The sequence below is a fragment of the Pseudorca crassidens genome, chromosome 13, assembly GCF_039906515.1.
Source record: "Pseudorca crassidens isolate mPseCra1 chromosome 13, mPseCra1.hap1, whole genome shotgun sequence".
In the NCBI taxonomy this organism is placed as follows: Eukaryota; Metazoa; Chordata; class Mammalia; order Artiodactyla; family Delphinidae; genus Pseudorca; species Pseudorca crassidens.
This window is the reverse complement of record NC_090308.1, coordinates 27,748,062-27,774,556: the sequence shown is the minus strand read 5'-3', so window position 1 is coordinate 27,774,556 and position 26,495 is coordinate 27,748,062. Positions and strand designations below refer to the sequence as shown.

The 26,495-nt window shown below is 38.8% G+C and overlaps 1 protein-coding gene across 15 annotated transcripts in view; it reads right to left on the bottom strand.

Moving 5' to 3' along the window:
* Positions 1-322: 322 nt before the first annotated feature.
* Positions 323-26,495, bottom strand: part of AHI1 (Abelson helper integration site 1) — a 219,174-nt gene continuing 193,001 nt past the window's right edge. For 8 of the 15 annotated variants that reach the window (XM_067701993.1, XM_067701992.1, XM_067701996.1 and 5 more), the window contains 3 exons: positions 26,022-26,124; positions 14,469-14,548; positions 10,728-11,973 (listed from right to left, as the gene is read on the bottom strand). In XM_067701993.1, coding sequence (XP_067558094.1) covers positions 14,537-14,548; positions 26,022-26,124 — 115 coding nt within the window. In that variant the 3' untranslated portion in view covers positions 10,728-11,973; positions 14,469-14,536. Of the gene's footprint in view, positions 1,204-2,246; positions 2,482-6,701; positions 6,964-7,502; positions 7,584-8,829; positions 9,095-10,727; positions 11,974-14,468; positions 14,549-26,021; positions 26,125-26,495 lie in introns of those variants that run through there. The other 7 variants (XM_067702003.1, XM_067702002.1, XM_067702004.1 and 4 more) reach the window with 7 other exon arrangements.

Here is a 26,495-nt window from a genome sequence, read left to right as displayed (position 1 = left end):
ACAAAAGCACAATTATGCTCACATAAAAACCAACACTGGTGGTAGTGGGGTGAAGGAAACACCCACGCAAGGGGGAGGTGTGTGTAGGGAGGGGCTTGTTTTGAAGTTTTGCATAAATCTTATAAATTTTTTCCTCCATGGTCCTGGGAATGAAGATTCTGCAGAGGTTTTCATCCTGGGTCTCTTGTTAAGCTGTGCTACAAGGAAAGGGACTTCCTTCTTACTTGATTTGCCAATTTATAAAACTGAACTCTAAATAAAAGCATTTCGGTAGAAAACGGGAAATGTTGTGTAAGGTGTTCCGAAGCTTTCTTCATTTCTTGGCAGAAAGGAACTCAAGCAAATCGAAAGAAGATATCTTTATTTTTTAAGCCCACCTCACTTTACCCTCCTTTCTGATTCACATCCATTTGTCCACTTAGGAAAGTATTAAAGCAGTGGGGTTAGAAACAGCGTTGCCACAGTCTATCTGGTTCTCCAGTCAGAAAATAATTAGCGACTACCTAAACACTCACACACATTACCTTCTTGTTAAGCATGCCGTGTTATCTTTTTCTTCTTGCCAGATGATTATTTGGCTGATGTTGTAAATCAGTGACGAAGAAAGCCTGTGATGGCAGTTTAGACATGCCTCGAGGTCCACTGGCACTGCAAGGAAATGGGAAGCAGTGACGGGGAGAACTGAGACCCACCAGGCACCCACACCTGGCCTGGAATGGCTGAGCACCCTGGTCACCAGAAGGCAGGCTCCCTAGCTCGCCTGCTGCACACGCTAGTTCAGGAAGCTGGATTTTCCCCTTCAGTCCGGAGGAAAATGCCCTTTGGGAAATGGATGGGGACACGTGAGGTCCTCGGGCTGTGACCTCAGTGAAGCGCAGGCTGAAGACGTTTTGGAGGATCAGCCTGCCTCTTGCCACTGCACGTGCCAGAGGCTGACACCTGATAGAACTCGAGTCACCAGTTCTGCACACCCAGCTCTTGACTGCCTGGCAGCCTTGAGGAAAGGGGAATTACAGGTGGGCTGGGCTTGAAACACTGCTATGGTCCCACCTGAGTTTCAGGTGCCCCAGGGAGTCCTTTCAACCACCTGGAATTGAGGCTGTTTCAAAGTACAGATGCAGTGTGTGTTTGTCTTGCTTTTGTTTGTGCCTGAATACAAGAACCAGCTGGAAGTCAGGTGTGGGGCACTGCAAACAATTTTGGCTGTAAATAGAGAGAAAGTAAGAGTTTAAAAGCCAGGATGGGTGTGGAGGGGAGGGAGTGAGAGGGGAAAGGAAACAGATTTACTAGAGGAAATAGAAAAATACACAGAAATTTGGATTGGTGTGATACCGCTGCATAATTTCCATGATCTGTTAATATCCCTACCTACATTTCACCCCCAACTTATCGATATACAGAAAATAAGCCTTTGGACCTGTGATCTGCCTTGTTGAGTACTGAATGTGCCTATTATGCACCAGGCACTAAAGGTAACATTGGGAATAAATGATGAAAAGATATTGTCTCTCTGCAAACGGCAAGTTAACACTTATGAGATGGTTGCCATGATGATGTACACGGGCCATGATGACATAAAGGGCCAGCTATGTCTCCTGAGGGTGGTGAACGGAGACTAAAGAGGAAACACAAGAAGGAAGACCTTACACAACCCTCTTCTTCACCCCAAACGCAACCCTAATAGACACAATTCTTACAGGGATGTGAAATGCATTGGTGATGGTATTTTATTATTCATTTCTTTTAGACTAGGGTAACGTCTCCGTAGCACATAAAAATTGGAAAGAAAACATTTTTCTTAAATGCTAAAGGTTGGTGTGACTATTTCAATATGAACTTTTGAGATTCCTTTTTTCATTTTACTTAAAAAAATTTTAGTTTTATATTGGAGTACAGTTGATTTACAATGTTGTTCGTTTCAGGTGGACAGCAAAGTGAGTCAGTTATACATATATCCATTCTTTTTTAGATTCGTTTCCCATATAGGTTATTACAGAATATTGAGTAGAGTTCCCTGTGCTATACAGTAGGTCCTTGTTGATTATCTATTTTATATATAGTAGCGTGTATATGCTAATCCCAAACTCCTAATTTATTCCTCTTCCCACCTTTCCCGTTTGGTAACCCTAAGTTTGTTTTCTATGTCTGTGAGTCTGTTTCTGTTTTGTAAATAAATTCATTCGTATCATTTTTTAAGATTCTACGAATAAGTTATATCATAGGATAGTTGTCTTTGTCTGACTTACTTCACTTAGTATGATAATCTCTAGGTCCATTCATGTTGTTGCAAATGGCATTATTTCATTCCTTATTATGGGCGACTAATATTCCATTGTGCATATGTACCACATCTTCTTTATCCATTCATCTGCTGACGGACATTTAGGCTGCTCCATGTCTTGGATATTGTAAATAGTGCTGCAATGAATATTGGGGTGCGTGAGATTCATTTTTGATCAAACTATTTTGTTGAAGACTGTTCTGCAAAACACATTAGAAATTTGGAAAATATTAAATGTTTAACTTTCTTACGCATTTCTAAAATAACAGAAAGTCATTTTTTTTCAACTGTGAGGGGAAGAAGCATTTTAAAAAGAAGCCATTTCATTTTAAAAGAACACACAGTCTGTAGTTTGGCAATCTCAAGGGCAGTAATTTAGTAATTAAGAGGGGAATTTTGGAGTCAGACAAACCAGAGATATAAATCCTGACATCCCGACTTACAAGCTGTGTGATCTCCGACATACAGTGTTACCTTTCTGAACTTCAGAGTTTTTGTTTTTAAACAGGAGTAATGATAATGGTATCTACCTTGTAAGCTTATTTTGAAAATTTAATGAGATAATTATGCACATAAAGCCCCTGACAAGGAGCCTAGTACCTACCCTGTGCTCAGCAAATGGTAGCTATTATTAAAATTAGTCTATAATCATGAATAATTATAATAATAAATACTTTTCCTTTCCCTGCTAAATTATGACTATGCAGAGGACAAAGTGAATTGGAATAATGATCATTTTTTGTGAGTGAACTTAATGGCTACAGCCTACTAAAAAGGTTAAATAAGTTTTTGAGTGGAATGATCTGATAGTGCTGAAGAATGATTTATTTAAGAGGATAAATGTCAAAATCACATTTCCCTGGCTGTGTAGATGGCATGGCTGTGTAGATGGCATGAGTGTCACAGCAGGGTTACCACAATGGCCTGCATTTCTCAAGAAGCTGACCAAATTAATGTTTATATTCAGGAGTAGTTGCACTAATCCTAAGGAGAAACAGAAGATCCAAAGTTGAAAGCACATGAGTAAAAGTTAAGGGTGTTCAATAACATCTGTAACATCAGTCCCACAGAAATCTGGATGCAAAGTGTCATGACTCTCAGCAGAACCCAAGCTGAGAACTGTCGAGCCTCATCCCTCTACACCAGGCAGCCAGGTCTATGTGTGATTCATAGACCTCTGCCTCGGGGGCTCTGGGGGGCTCCTGAAACTTTCTGTGTAAACACTGCTGGGCTGGATATTGGTCTTGCTTAAAACCAAATAAGGTCAAAGAATTGTTTGAAGCTTTTAGATATTCTTTAGGTGATAAAAATATAGGGGATGAAAATGACTAGATTCATTTACTGGCATAAACACATATAGCGTGAGGTGGTGAATTCTTACAATTAGATGCTTACACTCAGGCATTGTGATATCGTGGAATTTGTTTATGAATCTAGGAATCTTTTCTCCAGAAAATTATTGAAATTTTAAGAAAAAAGTGGTAAAGATATCAGATTCACAGGCAATGGGGTTAGATATACAAATTTTAGAAGGCTTCTGGAGGATTTTTACCCTCAGATGAATGGGAATGTAAAATATTATGCAAATCAGACAGATACTCTTCCAGATAGTTTGCCTCAATAAAAACAGTTAAAGACATGAAAGGAAGACTACATCCACATTTAAAGATTGTGTTTTTATGTAAGTAAAGTGTTGCTCAGAGGGCACTGGGGGCTTGGATAGAGGTAGCCAAAGTCACTGTCAGGATGGATCCTCCATCTTGGATTCCCAGTTTCAGGAGCAGACTGAGATGGGTCAGTGATGGTTTAATGTGGAATTCAGTGAATGCCACTGCTGATGTCAAGCAGAGAAGAAGGAAAAAGGGAGCCAGAAAAGAAGAAGAAAAGGGGAGCGTGTGAGAAAGAGAAGAGAGAATGAAAAACGACAAAAGACAGCTGTGAAGGCGCGGTAGAATGACTACTGACATTTTCTTAGATTCCTTCCTAAATGCCCTAGTCTTACTGGGCATTTAAGATTTTTAAAAAAGATTAAATTCCATTTGAGAATATCCTTTGATATTGAGCACAAGCACAGATTTATAAGAATATATATAAAACAACTATATATATATATAAGAACTATACTTCAGTTTAAAAAAAGTGTTATCTCAGGCACACAAGAAATGTTAAATAATACATTGATCAATAGACTGTCAGTTTCAACGTCATGTGCTAAGTAAGTGTCTTTATAGATATTAGGTATAGGACACTGTGAGAATACAATTATCCATGGTTAGTAATTAGGAAAGGAATCTTAGTGCATGTGTTATTTGAGATGAAACTTGAATGGAAATATACTTGGCAGAGGCTTTGGGAAAAAGGTGTCTTCAAGTCAAGAGAATAAGTCAAGGGCTTGAAGCAGCAATGGTCCCTGGAGGGCAGTAGTATGGTCTCGCTGCAGTGTGAACAGAGGACCTCCACATGCAGTCATGACATGGATGAACAGAGGGGACAGATCAGGGAGGTCTGTGCTGTGCTCTGTGGTTTGGACTTTCAGATATCAACCAAGTTTCTTACTTTTGCTGTCACTTCCAAGGTGACTGAATTTCATTTGAGAGTTTCCTGTGATATCAGAGCACAGGACTGAATTTCTAGGAATAATTGTTAAGCAAATAGGAAAAACTCACTGGATTTAGTAAGAGTGGATGGGAGTACCAGTGAAGAGTTTTAAACGGGGTGTGACGTGGTCAGGTTTGCATTTAATGAAAGGTTCTGTGGTACCTCCAAGTTAGTTGATATAATGAAGTTTTACGTCAAATGGGAATTCACTGCCCTTTAATAGAAAATGTAATTTATTTGGTAACTTGAATAAAAACTATTTGACTTCAATACACAACGCACAAAATGATTTTGTTTTACTTGATTTGTGAAAAGGTTTTGAAAAGGGACTCTGGCATTTTCTGCACATCTCCTTCTTCCTCTGTCTACAAAATACAATAAAAAAAATTTTTTACATGTTTTTATTTGGCCTCTGTTACAACTTTACATTTTAAGTTCTTGTATTTAAAAATATATTTAAATATAGGGCGGCAGCAAAAACCAACACTTTATAGCTGACTACAGGAAGAGATCATAAATTGATCTGAAAAGACCCACATCCAAATTAGTGTTATTATATAATGTTGCCTCTTGTACAGGGAACATATTGGCTTTCCATATAACTTATTTCCACAGTTTTCAGATGTCAGTGATGGGTTTTCCTGGTTGGAAAGAACACAGCACTGGGAGGAGGACAGCTGGACGCTGATTAACAGTTATTGGGCAAGTCACTCAACCTCTCTGTGACTGGTTTGAAAAATGGGGGACTTTTCTGTTTAACAAAGATTGTCATGAGGCTCAAGTTTAGTAATGTATGTGGAAGTCCTCTGAAAACCACTGTGGGGTGATGGTGGCAGTAAACATGTGGCAATTTCAAGGTGAAACACAGAGTAGAAGAGTTGAGGCTCCTGGTTCAACTGTCCACTCAGCTCCTGCCCACTGCTTGACAAACAGGCTTTCAATAATCAGCTGGTGAATAAATTGAAAGCGATCATACACGCTTTGAAGAAACATGAAAAGTGTTAAAGTTATTGATGATCTTTAACTATAAGGATATATTTAGGCAAGCTGTCAGTAACTCCAGCTATTGATACGTAAATAGAATCAGTCCTTATCTGTATCCAATTGTCAACATAGTAAAAAACCAAAAATCAAAGAAAATGACCTCTTGTGCGTGCACCGAAATGTCTCTCTCTGGACTCTCTGCTATCACCTTATACTTTTCCTACTTTCAACCCTCACTCATTCAAATTCACCACTTATAACAACCTAGTGTTAAAGGGGAATTTACCTGAATGTAGACCACGCTCTATACGGGATGTTATTCTTAGTTGTGTAGGAGGTTGAAGAAGTTTAGCATTTTTCAAGAATTAGGATTGAATAATTCAGCTTTAAGGTAACTGAGAATGTTACCTAGTAAATAGCAGTAGGAGTAGGAGGTGGGGTCCTGGCCCTGGATTCTGTGACCCTGGACAAGTACGAAAAAGAAGGGTCTTCCTTTTTATGTTTTGATCTCTCCCTTCCATTTCCAGAGTTTTACATAGATGAGCTCTGAAGGGAGCTTTTCCAGTGGAGAGGAGTGGAAGGATACAAAAGCATTCCTACATGGTCTCTTGCTCACTTTTCCCCTTGGGTTATTCAGTTTGGGGTTCTGTGGTTGCTTTTCTCTAACACTTAAGCCCAAGCAACAAAGTTCTCTGGTCCTCTGAACAGAATACATTTTCAATAGCAAGGATAAAGGGAAAGACAATCACTGGAGAAAATACAAAGAGCATCAGGTGTTTACAGTTAGCCTTTGGCAACTGGGCTGAAACCACTGCCCCTTGCCTGCCTGGCTTCTCACCTCTGTTTCTGCTGAGCAAGACCCATCCTATTCTTTACCACCTGGAACCTTTCCCTTCTCATGAAAACTTCCAGATTCAAGGTTCCCACTCTCCCTTGTGTCCTCTTGTTTGTAGTCCGAGGAACTCCGACCTTCCAAAGGAAATGCGCGAGGCTGTGGACATTGATATGCTGATTTCATTTTTAGGGGCAGAATCTCCACTCCCCCAGCAAGAAGGAGGCTTGCTTACTAAGGTCCATCCTTAACACCAAACACTTAACACCTGTATCAAATTACACACATCAGGTAAAGAGAGGGTCATTCTTTCACATCGATATGAACTGACAAAGAACTTACTGTTATACAGGAAAATCTATTTTGGCAAAAAAAAATTTACATTTTTTTTCTTTCTCTGTGTTGCAGCAGGGATCCTTTCTGTATTTATCTGTGCTCTAAGTTTGCAGGATGGCAGGATTATGGGTTCCAGGAGAGAATGACACACAGATGGAGAAGGTGGTCTTGTGAGTCTTGCTTACAGGGAGAGGATGTGTTCGAGAGAGAACTGACCTCAAATCTCCCAGGAGAGAATCCCATCATAACTACAACAGGCATGCATGCCAACCTAACGATATCATCCCCTACCCAGGGCCGTCCCTCTTCAGGGAAAGACTGCGCAACACAGAGAATAGATTAAACACTCAGCTCAGGATCTTTCCTATATTCTAGACCTTCTTTATTTTGGAATTAAAAAGTGACAAATTTGTCCTTGGCCACGGGACACTCTAAACAGAGCTATATTCATGTTTGAAAGAAAAAAACTACCTTCACTTCATGGGACTGTAGGATTTGCAGCAACTCTAGTCTGTCTGTCGCAAGTGTATTGGATGTTTCAGTTTGCCAGACCTGTCATGAGAAATTAATTACAGGATGTTGCAGAAATGGCAAAGCTCCAGCAGCATCTTGCATAGTTTAATATAGCCCCGTTTCCCCATTTCAATGTATTTGTGGTTAGATAAATCCTCAGAAATTTACAGCTGCTATAGACTAGCTTATTATGTACTCTGCCTGCACACATGATAAGTATAAGAATTTGATGTTCGTAAAGTGCATAGATTTCACTGACATTTCTTTACCACGATGGAAATATTTAGTTGCTAAAAGTAGCATGTGCAGATACTTCTGAACATTAACTTCTTCTGTATTAACAGGCAGGGATGTTAAAAACATCACCGTGCTTAGCCATCTTCCACTTATTTTAAATCGAATAACTGTAGCTCCGGAAAAAGTTGTGTGGAGTGTTTACATAAAATGGTCCCATGAACAAATTAAACAGAAAAAAAATTAACTACTGATTCTCAGTTGAAATCACTGAAAAACTGAACCGTAGCGACCACGTTTTTCTCCAGGGAACCTTCTTCCTTTGGTCTAGCGACTGCTTTTTCACAAGCTTCAGTTGTTCATTTTTGCTCCAGCAACAAGCTATTTTCCTCGCCTTCCTTTTTCCTCCTTTTGTACTTTTTTTTTTCTTAACTATAATTGTTCCCTCTCAACAGTAAATCAGCTCGTTCCAAGCAACTTTAAAGATTGGCAATATATGTTTACTTATATAATTGCTGTATAAAAAAAAAATCCTACATTTTCCTCTACCAAATTCTTTCACAACTCTTCACAAGGATCCAAGTGATGAGTTAAGAAAAAGTGAACTAGAATGAGTAAAAATCAGATTGTTTAGTACTTTTAGAGGTGAATGACATTGAAGGATATATAGTTGGACCATTCTGACACAAGTAATAGAACATGTGTTACGCATGGTTATAGATGTACTTACTTATGACACCTTTCCCCTCTTTAGATTGTGAGTAGATAGTAAAACTGTAGATTCTTAGCAGCTTTATCCTCCCTAACTTTCTGAGACAATCAAAATAACCCATCCATAATCAGAATGAATTTGAGGTGTTAGAAGAGCAACTTTCGAAAACAGGGGGCTCACAACATATGCTTGATGTAGATGTGAAGAGATCATTAGAAAAAAAAGCATTCTTTGTGTTTACAAAACAGATGTTTTTATGTTATCCAGTTCCCGCCTTAAGTTAAAGTATTCCCTATTCACTTTAATAATTAGAGCAGAAGGATATGATGAATGAAGTACCTCATTACCAAGTTTGCTTTCCGGGTCTCTGCAGAGAGTAGCTGTCTGCTTTTGCCTAGCTGGTCCATTGTTAACCCTAAATGATGCTGACATTCAGTTCGCCTGCAGATAATTGGGTCCATCCACAGACTGAGTTTGCCACTCAACAGAGCCTTTTGATTGACGTGACTCTTGATGTTTTTATTTTCTCTTATGTGACTGGGATACTGTTTCTTGAATAAAATGTTACTGTCCATGTGTTAGTTTGAGTCCACAGAATCGATTCCTTAAAAAAATGTAAGAATTAGAGTATGGAGTAAAGATTTTGCAAAACAAATATGGGGTAAAGACATTATCAGTTTTTTTAAAAAAAATTCACTCAGATATGGTATTTCATTTTATGTAGGTCACGGCTGCATGGAAGACATATGAGATGTTTCTAGTCTCTGAGTGTGGTTGTACGTTCATCAGGTTGCTTCCTTACTCTGTGTGGGCTGGAGACCAACTCTAGGTGCTACTGGCTCACTGCACCCAGCACCTGAGGTGGGTGGGGACCTTTGAGGTGCCCCAGTGGAGTATGACAAACCTCCATGGACAGCAAGCAACACACTGACTGACCGTGTGCACTTGGACAAGTTGCTTAACTTTCAAAGCCCCGGTTTCCTTATTTGCAGGGCAGGGAAGATTTTATCTTCCTCCTGGGTTTGAAGTGAGGACTGAATGAGGTCACGTACATAAAGTGAAGATTTGGGGAATCTCTTCTGTAGTGAAGTCCAATGAGGTAGAAATCAACAAATATAGAGCTTCAAAAGTTGGACTAGTGAAAAATGTTCCCATAATCTACTTAACAGATATGGACCTCAGATGGAAATCATTGAAATACGTATAAAAGTATAAGGTCATGAGTTTTTTATATAGTTTCTAGAACTTTCTAACCCTCTGAAAAATAGTTGTGAGTTAAATATATGACTAAAATAACATGACATATAAAGTTATAAAATGATAAGTTATTTCCCAGATAGTCTTGCTGAACTTCCTAAAGAGAAAATATCTTTCTCTAATAAAACTTTTCTGTAACTGAAAAATAAAATTACTGTCAAGTATCCATTTTTTTTGGAAAGAAACCTTACGAAAGGTTTCAAAAGTAGCAAGTGTTAACCATTTAAAACACTGATTTCATATTTAAAAGGTGCATCTTAAACATGAATTTGCATTCATGGTGTAAAATATTTCAAGTTTTAAATCTTTTTAAAACTTGCTTTTTATTCTAGCTTTGCAAATCCTATTCATTGTATAGTTTTGATACCGAAGAAACTCCAATCTTCAAGACAGAGTAGAATCAATAATTGGGAAATTAATTTGTAAGAATGACATTATTTATTATCTAGAAAAGATAGTGTCAAATTGCTACTTGTTTGTAGAAAAGAGACTATAAAATGGGATAGAATTCAATAATTTTAGGATAAAAATAAAACAAAGTTAATTTATTACTAAGTAAATAGTCTGATTTCTCTGCTTGATTATAATTTGGACTTATTACTTGGAGGGTACTCTTATGGTCTCCCCCACCCCATCTCATCTTAGAAGGTGGTGAAGATTATTAATTAATAATAATTAATCTATTCACAAACATAACCCAAATCTTGCTTTGTCAACAGGACAAAAAAGAAAAGAAATGGGCTTTGAGTAGAAACAACTTTTCCTGGTGTTTGCCTCAATTGTTATTTTTGCCTTCAGTAGTTACAATATAAAAATAACCCTTTATTTTTCATATGAACATTGGGATTTCAGCAAATGTTTAGCTCCTCTGACATATTATTTTATTATTGTCTTGATTTAAAATCATTTTGCAACTTGCTGAAATTCTTTGTAATTAAAACCAAAATCAGAGAATCTACACACATCTCAAAACTACGAGCTGAAACTGCAGAGAGTCACATATTTTTATTTTTTTCATTATCAAGTGCATTAACAAGAAAGAAAAAACAAGCCTGTACAAGGGTGACTCAAGCTGGCTGGGTCCAGCTGTACCTGAAGCACAGACGTGTGCATCTAGAACAGGGGAGCTTGGTACTATCGGAACACATTTCTGTGCTAATGGCTGAGGGCTTCAGCAGTCATCAATGCCACTCACCACTTTCAAAAATGCCCCCCTCCCCCCAAGTTCTACACAGCACGGGCAAGTTTACCAATTTTCATGCCTCTACAACATGTGCAGGGGTAAGAGTCAAATATATTTCTACTAGAAGATTTTTCACATCCGGTATACATCTGGGCAAAATTTACACCTCAATGCCCAACACTGTTTTTCTCACTTCTTACTTTAATGGAATCAATTGTCTAATTTGGTAAATAAGTTTTCTAATTTTATATTAGTTTTGACATTCTTGAAGTTAAATATTTTATTGACAGACTTAAAATCACACAGTTTTAAGAAGAGTCAAGTGAAAAACAAAGAGATGAACTTTCCCATTTTATAACATCTCACTTCAAAATATATGGTCACATAGTAATGACACTGTTACTCTGGAACTAAAGAAATAAATAATTCAATGTAAAAATTTAAAAACAAATTAAAAAATTTAAAAACAAAAATTTAAAAACAAGGTAAACATTTGTTACCTTTTAATGCCTTTCTTACTCGGACCATTTTGAATACACAAAATCCTGAAGCTGCTTATCTTTATTTTAAATAAAGTTAAATTTAAATAGCAGATATTTCATATTCTGAGTATATCATCACACACAGAACCACATTACAGATATAATATTAAATGATTACTTTATGGACATCCTAACAATGCAAACACTTTTTCCTCATATTTGCTGTGTGGCAATTATGGTTTTTCTTTATTGATTTTTCCAAGAATGGTAATGTAATTTTGATGCAGTTACTAATAAATACAAGTACCAATACTTTGATCAACAGCAAACACAATGGTTTATAACAATTAAGCTTTTCAAAAGGCCACATTTATTTTTCCACCCATACCTTGCTTCTGATTTTTCTAGATTCTTTCATAAGGATAAGAAATAGTAGAGCCTTCCTTTCTTCCTGGCCATCTGAAATTTCTGAACTCTGAAGAGAAATTCCATTTGGTTTAATTTGTCATTTCATTTCTGTATATTTGGTTCCTTGCCCCTTCATTCTTCTTCAGCTCTTTACTAGAAGAAAATGACACAAAATGTACTAAATGAACTTAAACAATACCTTCTAGTTACAACAAATCTTGGCACGCCCAGGCAACAGCACAAGTAATAAAACACACACACACACACACACACACACACACACGACCAAAATACTAATTTGTCTTCTTGAACGTACTTCTAGTTTAACTTCTAGAATTAACTTCTAGCTTGCCTCTTGAACATACAGTTAAATTAACATCTTTTAGTGTCATCAGCAGTTGCTAAAGGCCCCATCCAGCACTGACTAGTTAACTTAAGCAAAAAAGAAATACATTTCTCAAATACAGACAATAAGCACTGCAAACCCTCAGTAACTTCCAGAAATTAAGTGCAGGCAATCAGAGTTTATAACATTCTTCATTCACTGGAAAAAAAATTGTCATGGAAGATGCTTCAGGTTAGTGACTGGAAAGCATATAGGCCATTTTATTAAACAGCACTCTTTCATTTAGTCTATGGCTATGTCTTCTTTTAGAAGTGAGTAAACTATTATAGCTTTTCAAATAAATCCAAAAAATGGTATGTGGCATTTTTGATTGACAAAGGTAGTGACGGTTAACTATGTATCTAGATGCAGCTTTGAAATAAAACAAATTATACCATGAATAAAAGTCAAGAACCAATAGGCAGATGAAACAAGATGTTGCTTCTTTAGAGACCATGTAGTAAGTACACCAAAACTAGAGGGTGATAAACTAGGGGTTGAGCCTGAAATTTTTTGATGCAATTATTTACATATCAGTGATGAGTATCTGGACTTACACAAAACTGTTGTTGTCCTTCTTCTGAACAGAAAGGGTTTAACATTTGGTTGCTCTTAGAAAACAACTTCAATCTAAGGATAATGGCAAGCTGATTAGGTGGTGGTCAATGCCATTGATCACTCCTGAGAAAAGTAGAGGCTAGAGCATCATGGCAAAAAAGGATGTGCTAATAACCATTCCCTAACCCTAAACCGGAAGGTTAGGGAACATCTGTGCCTTTAGGGACAGGCCCAATCTTTTACTTTTTAAATTTATTTTACTGAAGTACATTTGATTTACAATGTTGTGTTAATTTCTGCCGTACAGCAAAGTGATTCAGTTATACATATATTGTGTGTGTGTATACATATATATATATATGGATATATATATATATATATTACACACATTCTTTTTCATATTCTTTTCTGCTATGGTTTATGGCCCAATCTTAAATAAATGGTTGTACTGCCTTTCCATATGAGGGAAAAAAAATCCTTTGTCAGTCCTTGTTTTCTGATTTTAAAATTTTTAAACCAGTATTATATAATATATAGAAGCCCCAAAATGTTTCAAGTGAACATGCTCACAAACGCAACTAAGGTAGACCATAAAATGGTACAGCTATGGTGAGGTAAGGTACAATCTCACCAGGGGCAAAAAAGGGCATCATACTGTCCTGGTGTGTATATAGGTACAGCATATAAAACTTGCCTCAAATTAGGGTCTGACAAAAGTGGGGAAGGAAAGGCTCAAATGGATGCTGAGCTCAAGTCACCCAGAGACCCTATAAACGTCTGCAAGGAACAGCGAGGAAGGTAAAGGACCTCAGAGGAGTAATGAGACAAACAGGGTGAGAGGAGGAGTTTATGAGAGCGGTAGGACAAAACCAAGGAAGAAAAACAGAAAAGGGAGGGAGAGGAAGAGAACAGCTGGAAACGAGTGAGATGGATCCTGCACAAGACAGTAGGACAAGTTAAATCAATCAGACTGAGGCTGCATTGTGAGAAGTAAACACAGGAGCCAGGAGGACCCTCAAGAGGGGGAACCTGAAGAGAAACTTAACTGGAAAAAGCTAAAGTAGGCAGTAAAGATAACATATTTAAGGGAAATGACTCAGACTAAGAGGAGGAAGGAACACTGAATACAGAATGACAAAGACTATCTATGAAAGGGAGAAAGGGGACAGAATAAAAGGAAAAGGAGAAGAAACTTCCAAGTGCACACCTTGGACAAGGAACAGCCCCCTTCTGACAACAGGGAACGAGCAAGAGGGACACAGCAGCACGATGATGGCTGCTGACAGCACAGGGACCGAACACCTAAGAGGCAGCAGAGACTTGCTGACAAGGGAAGAGATGTCATCTAAGTAAGACAGCAGCAGGAAAACAAACCCAGGTTTTCTCTGTGGTATCTCCTCATAAAGTATCCTCGTAACATAACAGAGGGACAGAGTAACAGAGTGAGGGCCGATAAAGGCAAATCATGTGAAAAGAGAAAGGAAAATCTCACAGCAGGATTTTGAAAATGAGTAAGAAACCAGGTTAGTGTTTGTGTGTATGGTATGTGTGAAAAATAAGACTCCTAAAAATACTGGGCCCTACTCCACAAGAAATTCAATCCAATGAGTATTCCCTGAAGTTTTACTATGTGGCCAGACACCAGGCTAAGTACTGGGGAGAGAAAATGTGAGCATGCTATAGCCCCCGCCCGGCAAGTACTTACCATTTAATCAGAGTTAAAAGGCAAAGCATGAGGGACCTTCAAGATGGCAGAGGAGTGAGACGTGGAGATCACCTTCCTCCCTACAAATATACCAGAAATACATCTACATGTGGAACAATTCCTACAGAACACCTACTGAACGCTGGCAGAAGACCTCAGACCTCCCAAAAGGCAATAAATTCCCCACGTACCTGGGTAGGGTAAAAGAAAAAAAAATAAACAGAGACAAAAGAATAGGGACGGGACCTGCCCCAGTGGGAGGGAGCTGTGAAGGAGGAAAGGTGTCCACACACCAGGAAGCCCCTTCGCGGGCGGAGACTGCGGGTGGCGGAGGGGGTACCTTCGGTGCCGCGGAGGAGAGCGCAGCCACAGGGGTGCGGAGGGCAAAGTGGACAGATTCCCACACAGAGGATCGGTGCCAACCGGCACTCACCAGCACGAGAGGCTTGTCTGCTCACCCGCTGGGGCGGGCGGGGGCTGGGAACTGACGACTGGGCTTGGGTCGGATCCCAGGGAGAAAACTGGGGTTGGCGGTGTGAACACAGCCTGAAGGGGTTAGTGCGCCACGGCTAGCCGGGAGGGAGTCTGGGAAAAGGTCTGGACCTGCTTAAGGGGCAAGAGACCACTGTTTCAGGGTGTGTGAGGAGAGGGGATTCAGAGAGCCACCTAAATGAGCTCCAGAGACGTGCGCGAGCCTCGGCTAACAGCGCGGACCCCAGAGACGGGCATGAGACGCTAAGGCTGCTGCTGCCGCCACCAAGAAGCCTGTGTGCAAGCACAGGTCACTATCCACACCCCCCTTCTGAGGAGCCTGTGCAGCCCGCCACTGCCAGGGTCACTGAATCCAGGGTCAACTCCTCCGGGAGAACGCACGGTGCGCCTCAGGCTGCAGCAACGTCACGCCGGCCTCTGCCTCCGCAGACCCGCCCCGCACTCCGTGCCCCTCCCTCCCCCCCAGCCTGAGTGAGCCAGAGCCCCCGAATCAGCGGCTCCTTTAACCCCGTCCTGTCTGAGCAAAGAACAGACGCCCTCAGGTGACCTACACGCAGAGGCGGGGCCAAACCCAAAGCTGAGCCCCAGGAGCTGTGTGAACAAAGATGAGAAAGGGAAATCTCTCCCAGCAGCCTCAGGAGCAGCAGATTAAATCGCCACAATCAACTTGATGTACCCTGCATCTCTGGAATACCTGAATAGACAATGAATCATCCCAAAATTGAGGCGGTAGACTTTGGGAGCAACTGTAGACTTGGGGTTTGCTTTCTGCATCTAACTTGTTTCTGGTTTTATGTTTATATTAGTTTAGTATTTAGAGCTTATTATCATTGGTAGATATGTTTACTGATTTGGTTGCTCTCTTCCTTTTTTAAAATATATATAGACATATATATATATCTTTTCATTTTTCTCTTTTTGTGTGTATATGTATGCTTGTGTGATTTTGTCTGTATAGCTTTGCTTTTACCATTTGTCCTACGGTTCTGTCTGTCCGTTTTTTTTTTCTTTTTTTTTGTATAGTTTTTGGCGCTTGTTATCATTGGTGGATTTGTTTTTAGGTTTGGTGGCTCTCTTCTTTCTTTTTTTTTCTTTTGTGGTACGTGGGCCTCTCACTGTTGTGGCCTCTCCCGTTGCAGAGCACAGGCTCCGGACGCGCAGGCTCAGTGGCCATAACTCACGGGCCCAGCCGCTCCGCAACATGTGGGATCTTCCCGGACCGGGGCACGAACCCGTGTCCCCTGCATCAGCAGGCAGACTCTCAACCACTGCGCCACCAGGGAAGCCCCTCTTTCTTTCATTTTTTTTAAATTACATTTTATTTTTTATTTTAGTAAATTTATTTTATTATATTTTCTTTTCTTCTTTCTTTCTTTCTTTCTATCCCTTCCTTCCTTCCTTCCTTTCTTCCTTCCTCCCTCCCTCCCTCCCTTCCTTTCTTTTTTTGTCTCCCTTTTCTTCTGAGCCGTGTGGCTGACAGAGTCTTGGTGCTCTGGCTGGGAGTCAGGCCTGAGGCTCTGAGGTGGGAGAGCCGACTTCAGGACACTGGTCCACAAGAGACCTCCTGGCTCCACGTAATATCAAACGACGAAAGCTCTCCCAGAGATCTCCATCTCAATGCTAAGACCCAGGTCTGCTCAATGACCAGCAAGCTACAGTGCTGAATACCCTATGCCAAACAACTAGCAAGACAGGAACACAACCACACCCAATAGCAGAGAGGCTGCCTAAAATCATAATAAGGCAACAGACAACCCAAAACATGCCACCAGACGTGGCCCTGCCCACCAGAAAGACAAGACCCAGCCTCATCCAGAAAAACACAGGCACTAGGCCCCTCCACCAGGAAGCCTACACAACTCACTGAACCAACCTTAGCCACTGGAGCAGAAACCAGAAACAATGGGAACTACAAACCTGCAGCCTGCAGAAAGGAGACCCCAAACACGGTAAGTTAAGCAAAATGAGAAGACAGAGAAATACACAGCAGATGAAGGACCAAGGTAAAAACCCACCAAACCAAACAAATGAAGAAGAAATAGGCAGTCTACCTGAAAAAGAATTCAGAGTAATGATAGTAAAGATGATCCAAAATCTTGAAAATAGAATGGAGAAAATACAAGAAATGTTTAACAAGGACCTAGAAGAAGTAAGGAGCGAACAAAGAATGATGAACAACATAATAAATGAAATTTAAAATTCTCTAGAAGGAATCAATAGCAGAACAACTGAGGCAGAAGAACAGATAAGTGACCTGGAAGATAAAGTAGTGGAAATAACTACTGCAGAGCAGAATAAAGAAGAAAGAATGGAAAGAATTGAGGACACTCTCAGAGACCTCTGGGACATTATATGTACCAACATTCAAATTATAGGGGTCCCAGAAGTAGAAGAGAAAAAGAAATGGACTGAGAAAATATTTGAAGAGATTATAGTTGTAAACTTCCCTAATATGGGAAAGGAAATAGTCAATCAAGTCCAGGAAGTGCAGAGAGTCCCAAAAGGATAAATCCAAGGAGAAACACGCCAAGACACATATTAATCAAACTATGAAAAATTAAATACAAAGAACAACTACTAAAAGCAGCAAGGGAAAGGCAACAAATAACATACAAGGAAACTCCCATAAGATTAACAGCTGATCTTTGACCAGAAACTCTGCAAGCCAGAAGGGAGTGTCAGGACATATTTAAAGTGATGAAAGGCAAAAACCTATAACCAAGATTACTCTACCCAGCAAGGATCTCATTCAGATTAGACGGAGAAACTAAAACCTTTAGAGATAAGCAAAAGCGAAGAGAATTCAGCACCACCAAACCAGCTTTACAACAAATGCTAAAGGAACTTCTCTAGGCAGGAAACACAAGAGAAGGAAAAGATCTACAATAACAAAGACAAAACAATTAAGAAAATGGTAACAGGAACATATAAATCGATAATTACCTTAAATGTAAATGGATTAAATGCTCCAACCAAAAGACACAGACTGGCTGACTGGATTCAAAAACAAGACCCATATATATGCTGTCTACAAGAGAACAACTTCAGACCTAGGGATACAGACTGAAAGTGAGGGGATGAAAAAAGATATTCCTTGCAAATGGAAATCGAAAGAAAGGTAGAGTAGCAATTCTCATATCAGACAAAACAAACTTTAAAATAAAGACTATTACAAGAGACAAATGACACTACATAATGATCAAGGGATCAATCCAAGAAGATTGAACAATTGTAAATATTTATGCACCCAACATAGGAGCACCTCAATACATAAGGCAAATACTAATAGCCATAAAAGGGGAAATCGACAGTAATACAATCATAGTAGGGAACTTTAACACCTCACTTTCACCAATGGACAGATCATCCAAAATGAAAATAAATAAGGAAACACAAGCTTTAAATGACACATTAAACAAGATGGACTTAATTGATATTTATAGGACATTCCATCCAAAAACAACAGAATATACTTTCTTCTCAAGTGCTCATGGAACATTCTCCAGGATAGATCATATCTTGGGTCACAAATCAAGCCTTGGTAAACTTAAGAAAATTAAAATCGTACCAAGTATCTTTTCTGACCACAACACTATGAGACTGGATATCAATTACAGGAAAAAATCTGTAAAAAATACAAACACATGGAGGCTAAACAATACTCTACCAAATAACCAAGAGATCACTAAAGAAATCGAAGAGGAAATCAAAAATTACCTAGAAACAAATGACAATGAAAACACGACGACCCAAAACCTATGGGATGCAGCAAAAGCAGTTCTAAGAGGGACGTTTATAGCAATACAATCCTACCTCAAGAAACAAGAAACATCTCAAATAAACAACCTAACTTTACACCTAAAGCAATTAGAGAAAGAAGAAGAAAAAACCCCCGAAGTTAGCAGAAGGAAAGAAATGATAAAGACCAGATCAGAAATAAATGAAAAAGAAATGAAGGAAATGATAGCAAAGATCAATAAAACTAAAAGCTGGTTCTTTGAGAAGATAAACAAAATTGATAAACCATTAGCCAGACTCATCAAGAAAAAAAGGGACAAGACTCAAATCAACAGACTTAGAAATGAAAACAGGAGAAGTAACAACTAACACTGAAGAAATACAGAGGATCATGAAAGATTACCACAAGCAACTATATGCCAATAAAATGGACCACCTGGAAGAAATGGAGGAATTCTTAGAAAGCACAACCTCTCCAGACTGCACCAGGAAGAAACAGAAAATATAAACAGACCAATCAAAGCACTGAAGTTGAGACTGTGATTAAAAAACTTCTAACAAACAAAAGCCCAGGACCAGATGGCTTCACAGGCGAATTCTATCAAACATTTAGAGAAGACCTAACACCTATCCTTCTCAAACTCGTCCAAAATATAGCAGGGGAGGAACACTCCCAAACTCCTTCTATGAAGCCACCATCACCCTGATACAAAAACAGACAAAGATGTCACAAAAAAAGACAACTACAGGCCAATATCACTGATGAACACAGATGCAAAAATCCTCCACAAAGTACTAGCAAACAGGATCCAACAGCACATTAAAAGGATCATACACCATGATAAGTGGGGTTTATCCCAGGAATGCAAGGATTCCTCAATACACGCAAATCAATCAATATGATGCACCATATGAAAATACTGAAGGAGAAAAACTATATGATCATCTCAATAGATGCAGAAAAAGCTTTCGACAAAATTCAACACCCACTTATGATAAAAACCTTCCAGAAAGTAGGCACAGAGGGAACGTACCTCAACATAATAAAGGCCATATAAGACAAACGCACAGCCAACATTGTTCTCAATGGTGAAAAACTGAAACCATTTCCACTAAGATCAGGAACAAGACAAGGTTGCCCACTCTCACCACCATTATTCAACATAGTTTTGGAAGTTTTAGCCACAGCAATTAGAGAAGAAAAAGAAATAACAGGAGTCCAAGTCAGAAAAAGATGAATTAAAACTGTCACTGTTTGCAGATGACATGGTACTATACACAGAGAATCCTAAAGATGCTACCAGAAAACCACTAGAGCTAATCAATGAATTTGGTAAAGTAACAGGATACAACATTAAGGCACAGAAATCTCTTGCATTCCTATACACTAATAATGAAAAATCAGAAAGAGAAAATAAGGAAACAGTCCCACTTACCACTGCAGCAAAAAGAATAAAATAACTAGGAATAAACCTACCTAAGGAGACAAAAGACCTATATGCAGAAAACTGTAAGACAATGATGAAAGAAATTAAAGATGATACAAACAGATAGATATACGATGTTCTTGGATTGGAAGAATCAACACTGTGAAAATGAGTATACTACCCAAAGCAATCTATATATTCATGCAATCTCTATCAAACTACCAATGGCATTTTTCACAGAACTAGTACAAAAAAATTTCACAATTTGTATGGAAACACAAAAAGACCCCAAAGAGCAAAAGCCATCTTGAGAAAGAAAAATGGAGCTGGAGGAATCAGGCTCCTGGACTTCAGACTATACTGCAAAGCTACAGTAATCAAGACAGTATGGTACTGGCACGAAAACAGCAATATAGATCAGTGGAACAGGATAGAAAGCCCAGAGATAATGCCACACACATATGGTCACCTTATCTTTGATAAAGGAGGCAAGAATATACTGTGGAGAAAAGAGAGCCTCTTCAATAAGTGGTGCTGGGAAAACTGGACAGCTACATGTAGAAGAATGAAATTAGAACACTCCCTAACACGATACACAAAAATAAACTCAAAATGGATTAAAGACCTAAATGTAAAGCCGGATACTATAAAACTGTTAAAGGAAAACATGGGCAGAACACTCTAGGACATAAATCACAGCAAGATCCTTTTTGACCCACATCCTAGCGAAATGGAAATAAAAACAAAAATAAACAAATGGGAATTAACAAAACTTAAAAGCTTTTGCACAGCAAAGGAAACTATAAAAAAGATGAAAAGACAACCCTCAGAATAGTTGCAAATGAAGAAACTGACAAAGGATTAATCTCCAAAATATACAAGCATCTCACACAGCTCAATATCAAAAAAACAAACATCCCAATCCAAAAATGGGCAGAAGACCTAAACAGACATTTCTCCAAAGAAGATATACAGATCACCAACAAACTCATGAAAGGATGCTCAACATCACTAATCATTAGAGAAATGCAAATCAAAACTACAATGAGGTATAACTTCATACCAGTCAGAATGGCCATCGTCAAAAAATCTACAAACAATAAATGCTGGAGAGGGTGTGGAGCAAAGGGAACTCTCTTGCACTGTTGGTGGGAATGTAAATTGATACAGCCACTATGCAGAACAGTATGGAGGTTCCTTAAAAAACTAAAAGTAGAACTACCATATGACCCAGCAATCACACTACTGGGCATATACCCTGAGAAGACCATAATTCAAAAAGCGTCATGTACCAAAACGTTCATTGCAGCTCTATTTACAATAGCCAGGACATGGTAGCAACCTAAGTGTCCACTGACAGATGAATGCATAAAGATGATGTGGCACATATATACAATGGAATATTACTCAGCCATAAAAAGAAATGAAACTGAGTTACTTGTAGTGATGTGGATGGACCTAGAGTCTGTCATACAGAGTGAAGTAAGTCAGAAAGAGAAAAACAAATACCGTATGCTAACACATATATATGGAATCTAAAGGAAAAAAAGAGTTTTGAAAAACCTAGGGGCAGGACAGGATAAAGACACAGACGTAGAGAATGGACTTGAGGAGATGGGGAGGGGGAAGGGTAAGCTGGGATGAAGTGAGAGAGTGGCATGGACAAATATACACTACCAAATGTAAAACAGACAGGTAATGGGAAGCAGCCACATAGCACAGGGAGATCAGCTTGGTGCTGTGTGACTACCTAGAGGGGTGGGATAGGGAGGTTGGGAGGGAGACACAAGAGGGAGGATATATGGGGATATATGTGCATGTATAGCGGATTCACTTTGTTATAAAGCAGAGACTAACACACCATGGTAAAGCAATCATACTGCAGTAAAGATGTTAAAAAAAAAAGGGAAAAAGGCAAAGCATTTGTAACAGAAATAACTCTGAACTTGGAGCCAGAAGATCAAGTCCTAGTTCAGGCATTTTTTAACTCTGACTCTCAGACCTTGATTTCTTTAAATGCATAAAGAATGGGCTGTAGTAAAAAATTTCCAAAATTACTTTTGTTTTAAAAGAAATGATCAAGTATAAACAGATAGAGAGATATACCATGTTCTTGGATTGGAAGAATCAATATTGTGAAAATGACTATACTACCCAAAGCAATCTACAGATTCAGTGCAATCCCTATCAAATTGCCAATGGCATTTTTTACAGAGCTAGAACAAAAAATCTTAAAATTTGTAGGGAGACAGAAAAGATCCCTAATTGCCAAAGCAATCTTGAGGGAAAAAAACAGAGCTGGAGAAATCAGACTCTCTGACTTCAGATTATACTACAAAGCTACAGTAATCAAGACAGTATGGTACTGGCAAAAAAACAGAAATATACATCAATGGAACAGGATAGAAAACCCAGAGATAAACCCACACACCTATGGTCAACTAATCTATGACAAAGGAGCCAAGGATATACAATGGAGAAAAGACAGTCTCTTCAACAAGTGGTGCTGGGAAATCTGGACAGCTACATGTAAAAGAATGAAATTAGAACAATCCCTAACTGTATATACAAAAATAATCTCAAAGTGGATTAAATACCTAAATGTAAGACCAGATACTACAAAACTTTTAGAGGAAAATACAGGAATAACACTCTTTGACATAAGTCACAGCAAGATCTTTTTTGACCCACCTCCTAGAGTAATGTAAATTAAAAAAAAAAAGAAACAAATGGGGCCTAATGAAACTTAAAAGCTTTTACACAGCAAAGGAAAGTATAAACAAGACGAAAAGACAACCCTTAGAATGGGAGAAAATATTTGCAAACGAATCAACAAAGGATTAATCTCCAAAATATATGAACAGCTCATGCAGCTCAATATTAAAAAAACAAACAACAATCAAAAAACGGAGAGAAGACCTAAATAGACATTTCTCCAAAGAAGACATACAGATGGCCAAGAGGCACATGAAAAGCTGCTCAACATCACTAATTATTAGAGAAATGCAAATCAAAACTACAGTGAAGTATCACCTCACACCGGTTAGCATGGGCATCATCAGAAAATTTACAAACAACAAATGCTGGAGAGGGTGTGGAGAAAAGGGAAGCTTCTTGCACTGTTGATGGGAATGTAAATTGATACAGCCACTATGGAGAACAGCATGCAGGTTTCTTAAAAAACTAAAAATAGAATTACCATATGATCCAGCAATCGCACTACTGGGCATATACCCAGAGAAAACCATAATTCGAAAAGACATATGCACCCCAAAGTTCATTGCAGCACTATCTACAATAGCCAAGTCATGGAAGCAACCTAAATGCCCATCGGCAGACGAATAGATAAAGAAGATGTGGTACATATATACAAAGGAATATTACTCAGCCATAAAAAGAAACGAAATTGGGTCATTTGTAGAGACGTGGATGGACCTAGAGACTGTCATACAGAGTGAAGTTAGAGAAAAACAAATACCGTATATTAACGCATATATGTGAAATCTAGAAAAATGGTACAATGAACTGGTTTGCAAGGTAGAAATAGAGACACAGATGTGGAGAACAAACGTGTGGACACCAAGGGGGGAATGCGGGGGGCAGTGGTGGGATGAATTGGGAGATTGAGATTGCCATATATACACTAATATGTATAAAATAGATACGTAATAAGAATCTGCTGTATAAAAAATAAATAAAAAAACAAAAAGCAAAGAAAAAAAAGAAATGATCAAGTGTATATATATATATCAATATATGCTGAGTAGATAAATTAGAAAATACACACAGTAAAATGAAGGGAAAAAAATCACTACAATTCCACCACTTAGTGATAACTACTGACATTTATTGATGTATATTGTTCCATATTTTATGCATATGTTATATAAAAACTATTTTATAATCATCCTCTTTTAACTTAAAAATTTTTCATCATTCCTTCCACATCTACGAACATACTCCTATAATATTTTCACTATTTGAAATAGTCACATGGTGTTCTCACATGGTGTTCTATTACATAAATGCTTCATAATTTAATCAATCCTGGGCTTCCCTCGTGGCACAGTGGTTAAGACTCCGCCTGCCAATGCAGGGGACACGGGTTTGAGCTCTGGTTCAGGAAGATCCCACATGTCGTGGAGCAACTAAGCCCGTGCGCCACAACTACTGAACCTGCGCTCTAGAGCCCGCAAGCCACAACTACTGAGCCCTCATGCCACAACTAACGAAGCCCGGATGCCTAGAGCCCGTGCTCCGCAACAAGAGAAGCCACTGCAATGAGAAGCCCGCGTACCACAACGGAGAGTAGCCCCCGCTCGCCACAACTAGAGAAAGCCTTGCACGCAGCAACAAAGACTCAACGCAGCCAAAAAGAAAATGATAATAAATAAATTTTTGAAAAGTAAGTTAATCAATCCTTTATTCATAGAAATTGAATTTTTTTTCCTTCTATATTTAAAACACTGCTTGAAGGAGTAGCCTTTTAACTGAATCTCCGCATGTATACTTAAACATTTTCCTACAGTAAATTCCTGGAAGTAGAATATTCAGGTCAAAAGACATGAACAATTTGAAAGCTTAAAATAAAAAAGTATTACCAAGCTATACTCCACAAAGGATTGTTTTAATATATACTATTATCAGCAGCATATGAGGAAACCCACCTCCCCATACTCTCATCAACACAAGGTTGTATCAGTTTGAAGCCTGCTGCCATTTTCTGAGGGAAAAATACCATCTCATTTATTGTTTTAATTTCTATTAATTCGATCACTGTAATTGGACATTTTTCGTATGTTCACTGTTTTTTATATATATATATATATATACACACACATATATCCCTTTAAGAACGTCCTGTGCACCCCGTTTGCCAGTTCTCCTACTGATATACTTCTTTTCCCTTTTGACTTTTTAGAGCTTTTTATAAGTTAAGGGTATTAATGCTTCGTCTGTCACATGTTTTGTGAAATTCTTCCTGATCCCAGCTTATTGGTTGTTTTTAGATTCTGCTTATGGCATTTTTTTCTCTCTGACATAAATGATTTTAAAGTTTCTATTATTTAGAGCTAAAAATCTGTTTCAAAATATGTTTTCCGATTTTGGTATCAGTGATAAAAAGTCATTCCTTAACACCCATGATTATAAAACTATTGATTTATAAACTTTCTGTATAATGAGATTTTATTTTTTGCCATCCAAATCTAAAAATACTTACGAAAAATTTGAATCTAATTCTCATTAAGTATCAATTTCATAAAAGTGTACGTGATAGAGCTTAACATTTTCACTGTCAGCAGACAAACTTCACTTCTAGTAATAGAGAAAACGGAGGCCGCCTTCTTTAGAAAGTCTTTTCCTGTCCTTCTTATACTTTATCTCTCACCAGAAAACATCATCATTCAAACTCATTTTGTCTCACTTGCCTGTCTCAGTGGAGAAAGTAGCGCCACCTTCTTGTTTCAAATTCTACTCTTTTCATTATTCTCCTTATCCTACACCTTGACTGGCTCTTCTCAAGGGGCTCTTTGCTCTGGGGTTATAAATATTCCTGTCATTCCCTCCTGTATAAAGATCTTCCTTACATCCTGTGTTTTCCACTAGTTTCTGCACAGCTTTTTCTTTCCTTTGAAGTCCAACTTCTGGGAGAAGCAGCCTCTCCTGACGGGCCTTCTCTCTACGGGCTGGAGACAATCTGACTCATGCTTCCAGGACCCTCCATTCAAAACCATCTTCTCCCAGGTCACAAACAGCCTCTTGGTTGCAAATCCCAAAGGCATTTTTCAGCCCTTATATTACTTCTGCTGTCTTTGATACTTGTCCTTGTTGACCATGCCTTTCCTAAACCTTCCTGTTGACTCCGTGACATGACTGTCTCCTGGTTTCCTCTTACCTCTATGAGGGTGACTTTCCGGCCAGTTTGCTCGTTCTTCTTCCCCTGCACATCCATGATGTGTCTGTGGTCCTCAAGGCTCTGTTCTCTGCCCACCTCAGAACTGCAGGAGGGGAAGATTGGAGACAAGGAGCCAGTGAGAAAGCTGATGCAATAGCTCAGATGGGGCTCGGACTTAGGGAAGTGGCAGTGGGAATAAAAAGGGGAGATAAAGGGGAGGATCTGAGAGAAAAATATTCGACAGATGATATGAGCGATTATATACGTGGGTGGGCAGCAGGGAGTCACTGAAAATAACGTAGAGACAATAAACCTTAGCTGGTTTGGCTCCTTTTTACTGTATCAAGGGACAAGAATAAAATAAATTTTACTTCTTTCAGAAAAATATTAGCTGCCTGGGAAAAACCAGGAAGATTTTATCAAATTAAATAGAAGAAAGTGTGTGTGTGTGTGTGTGTGTGTGTGTGTGTGTGT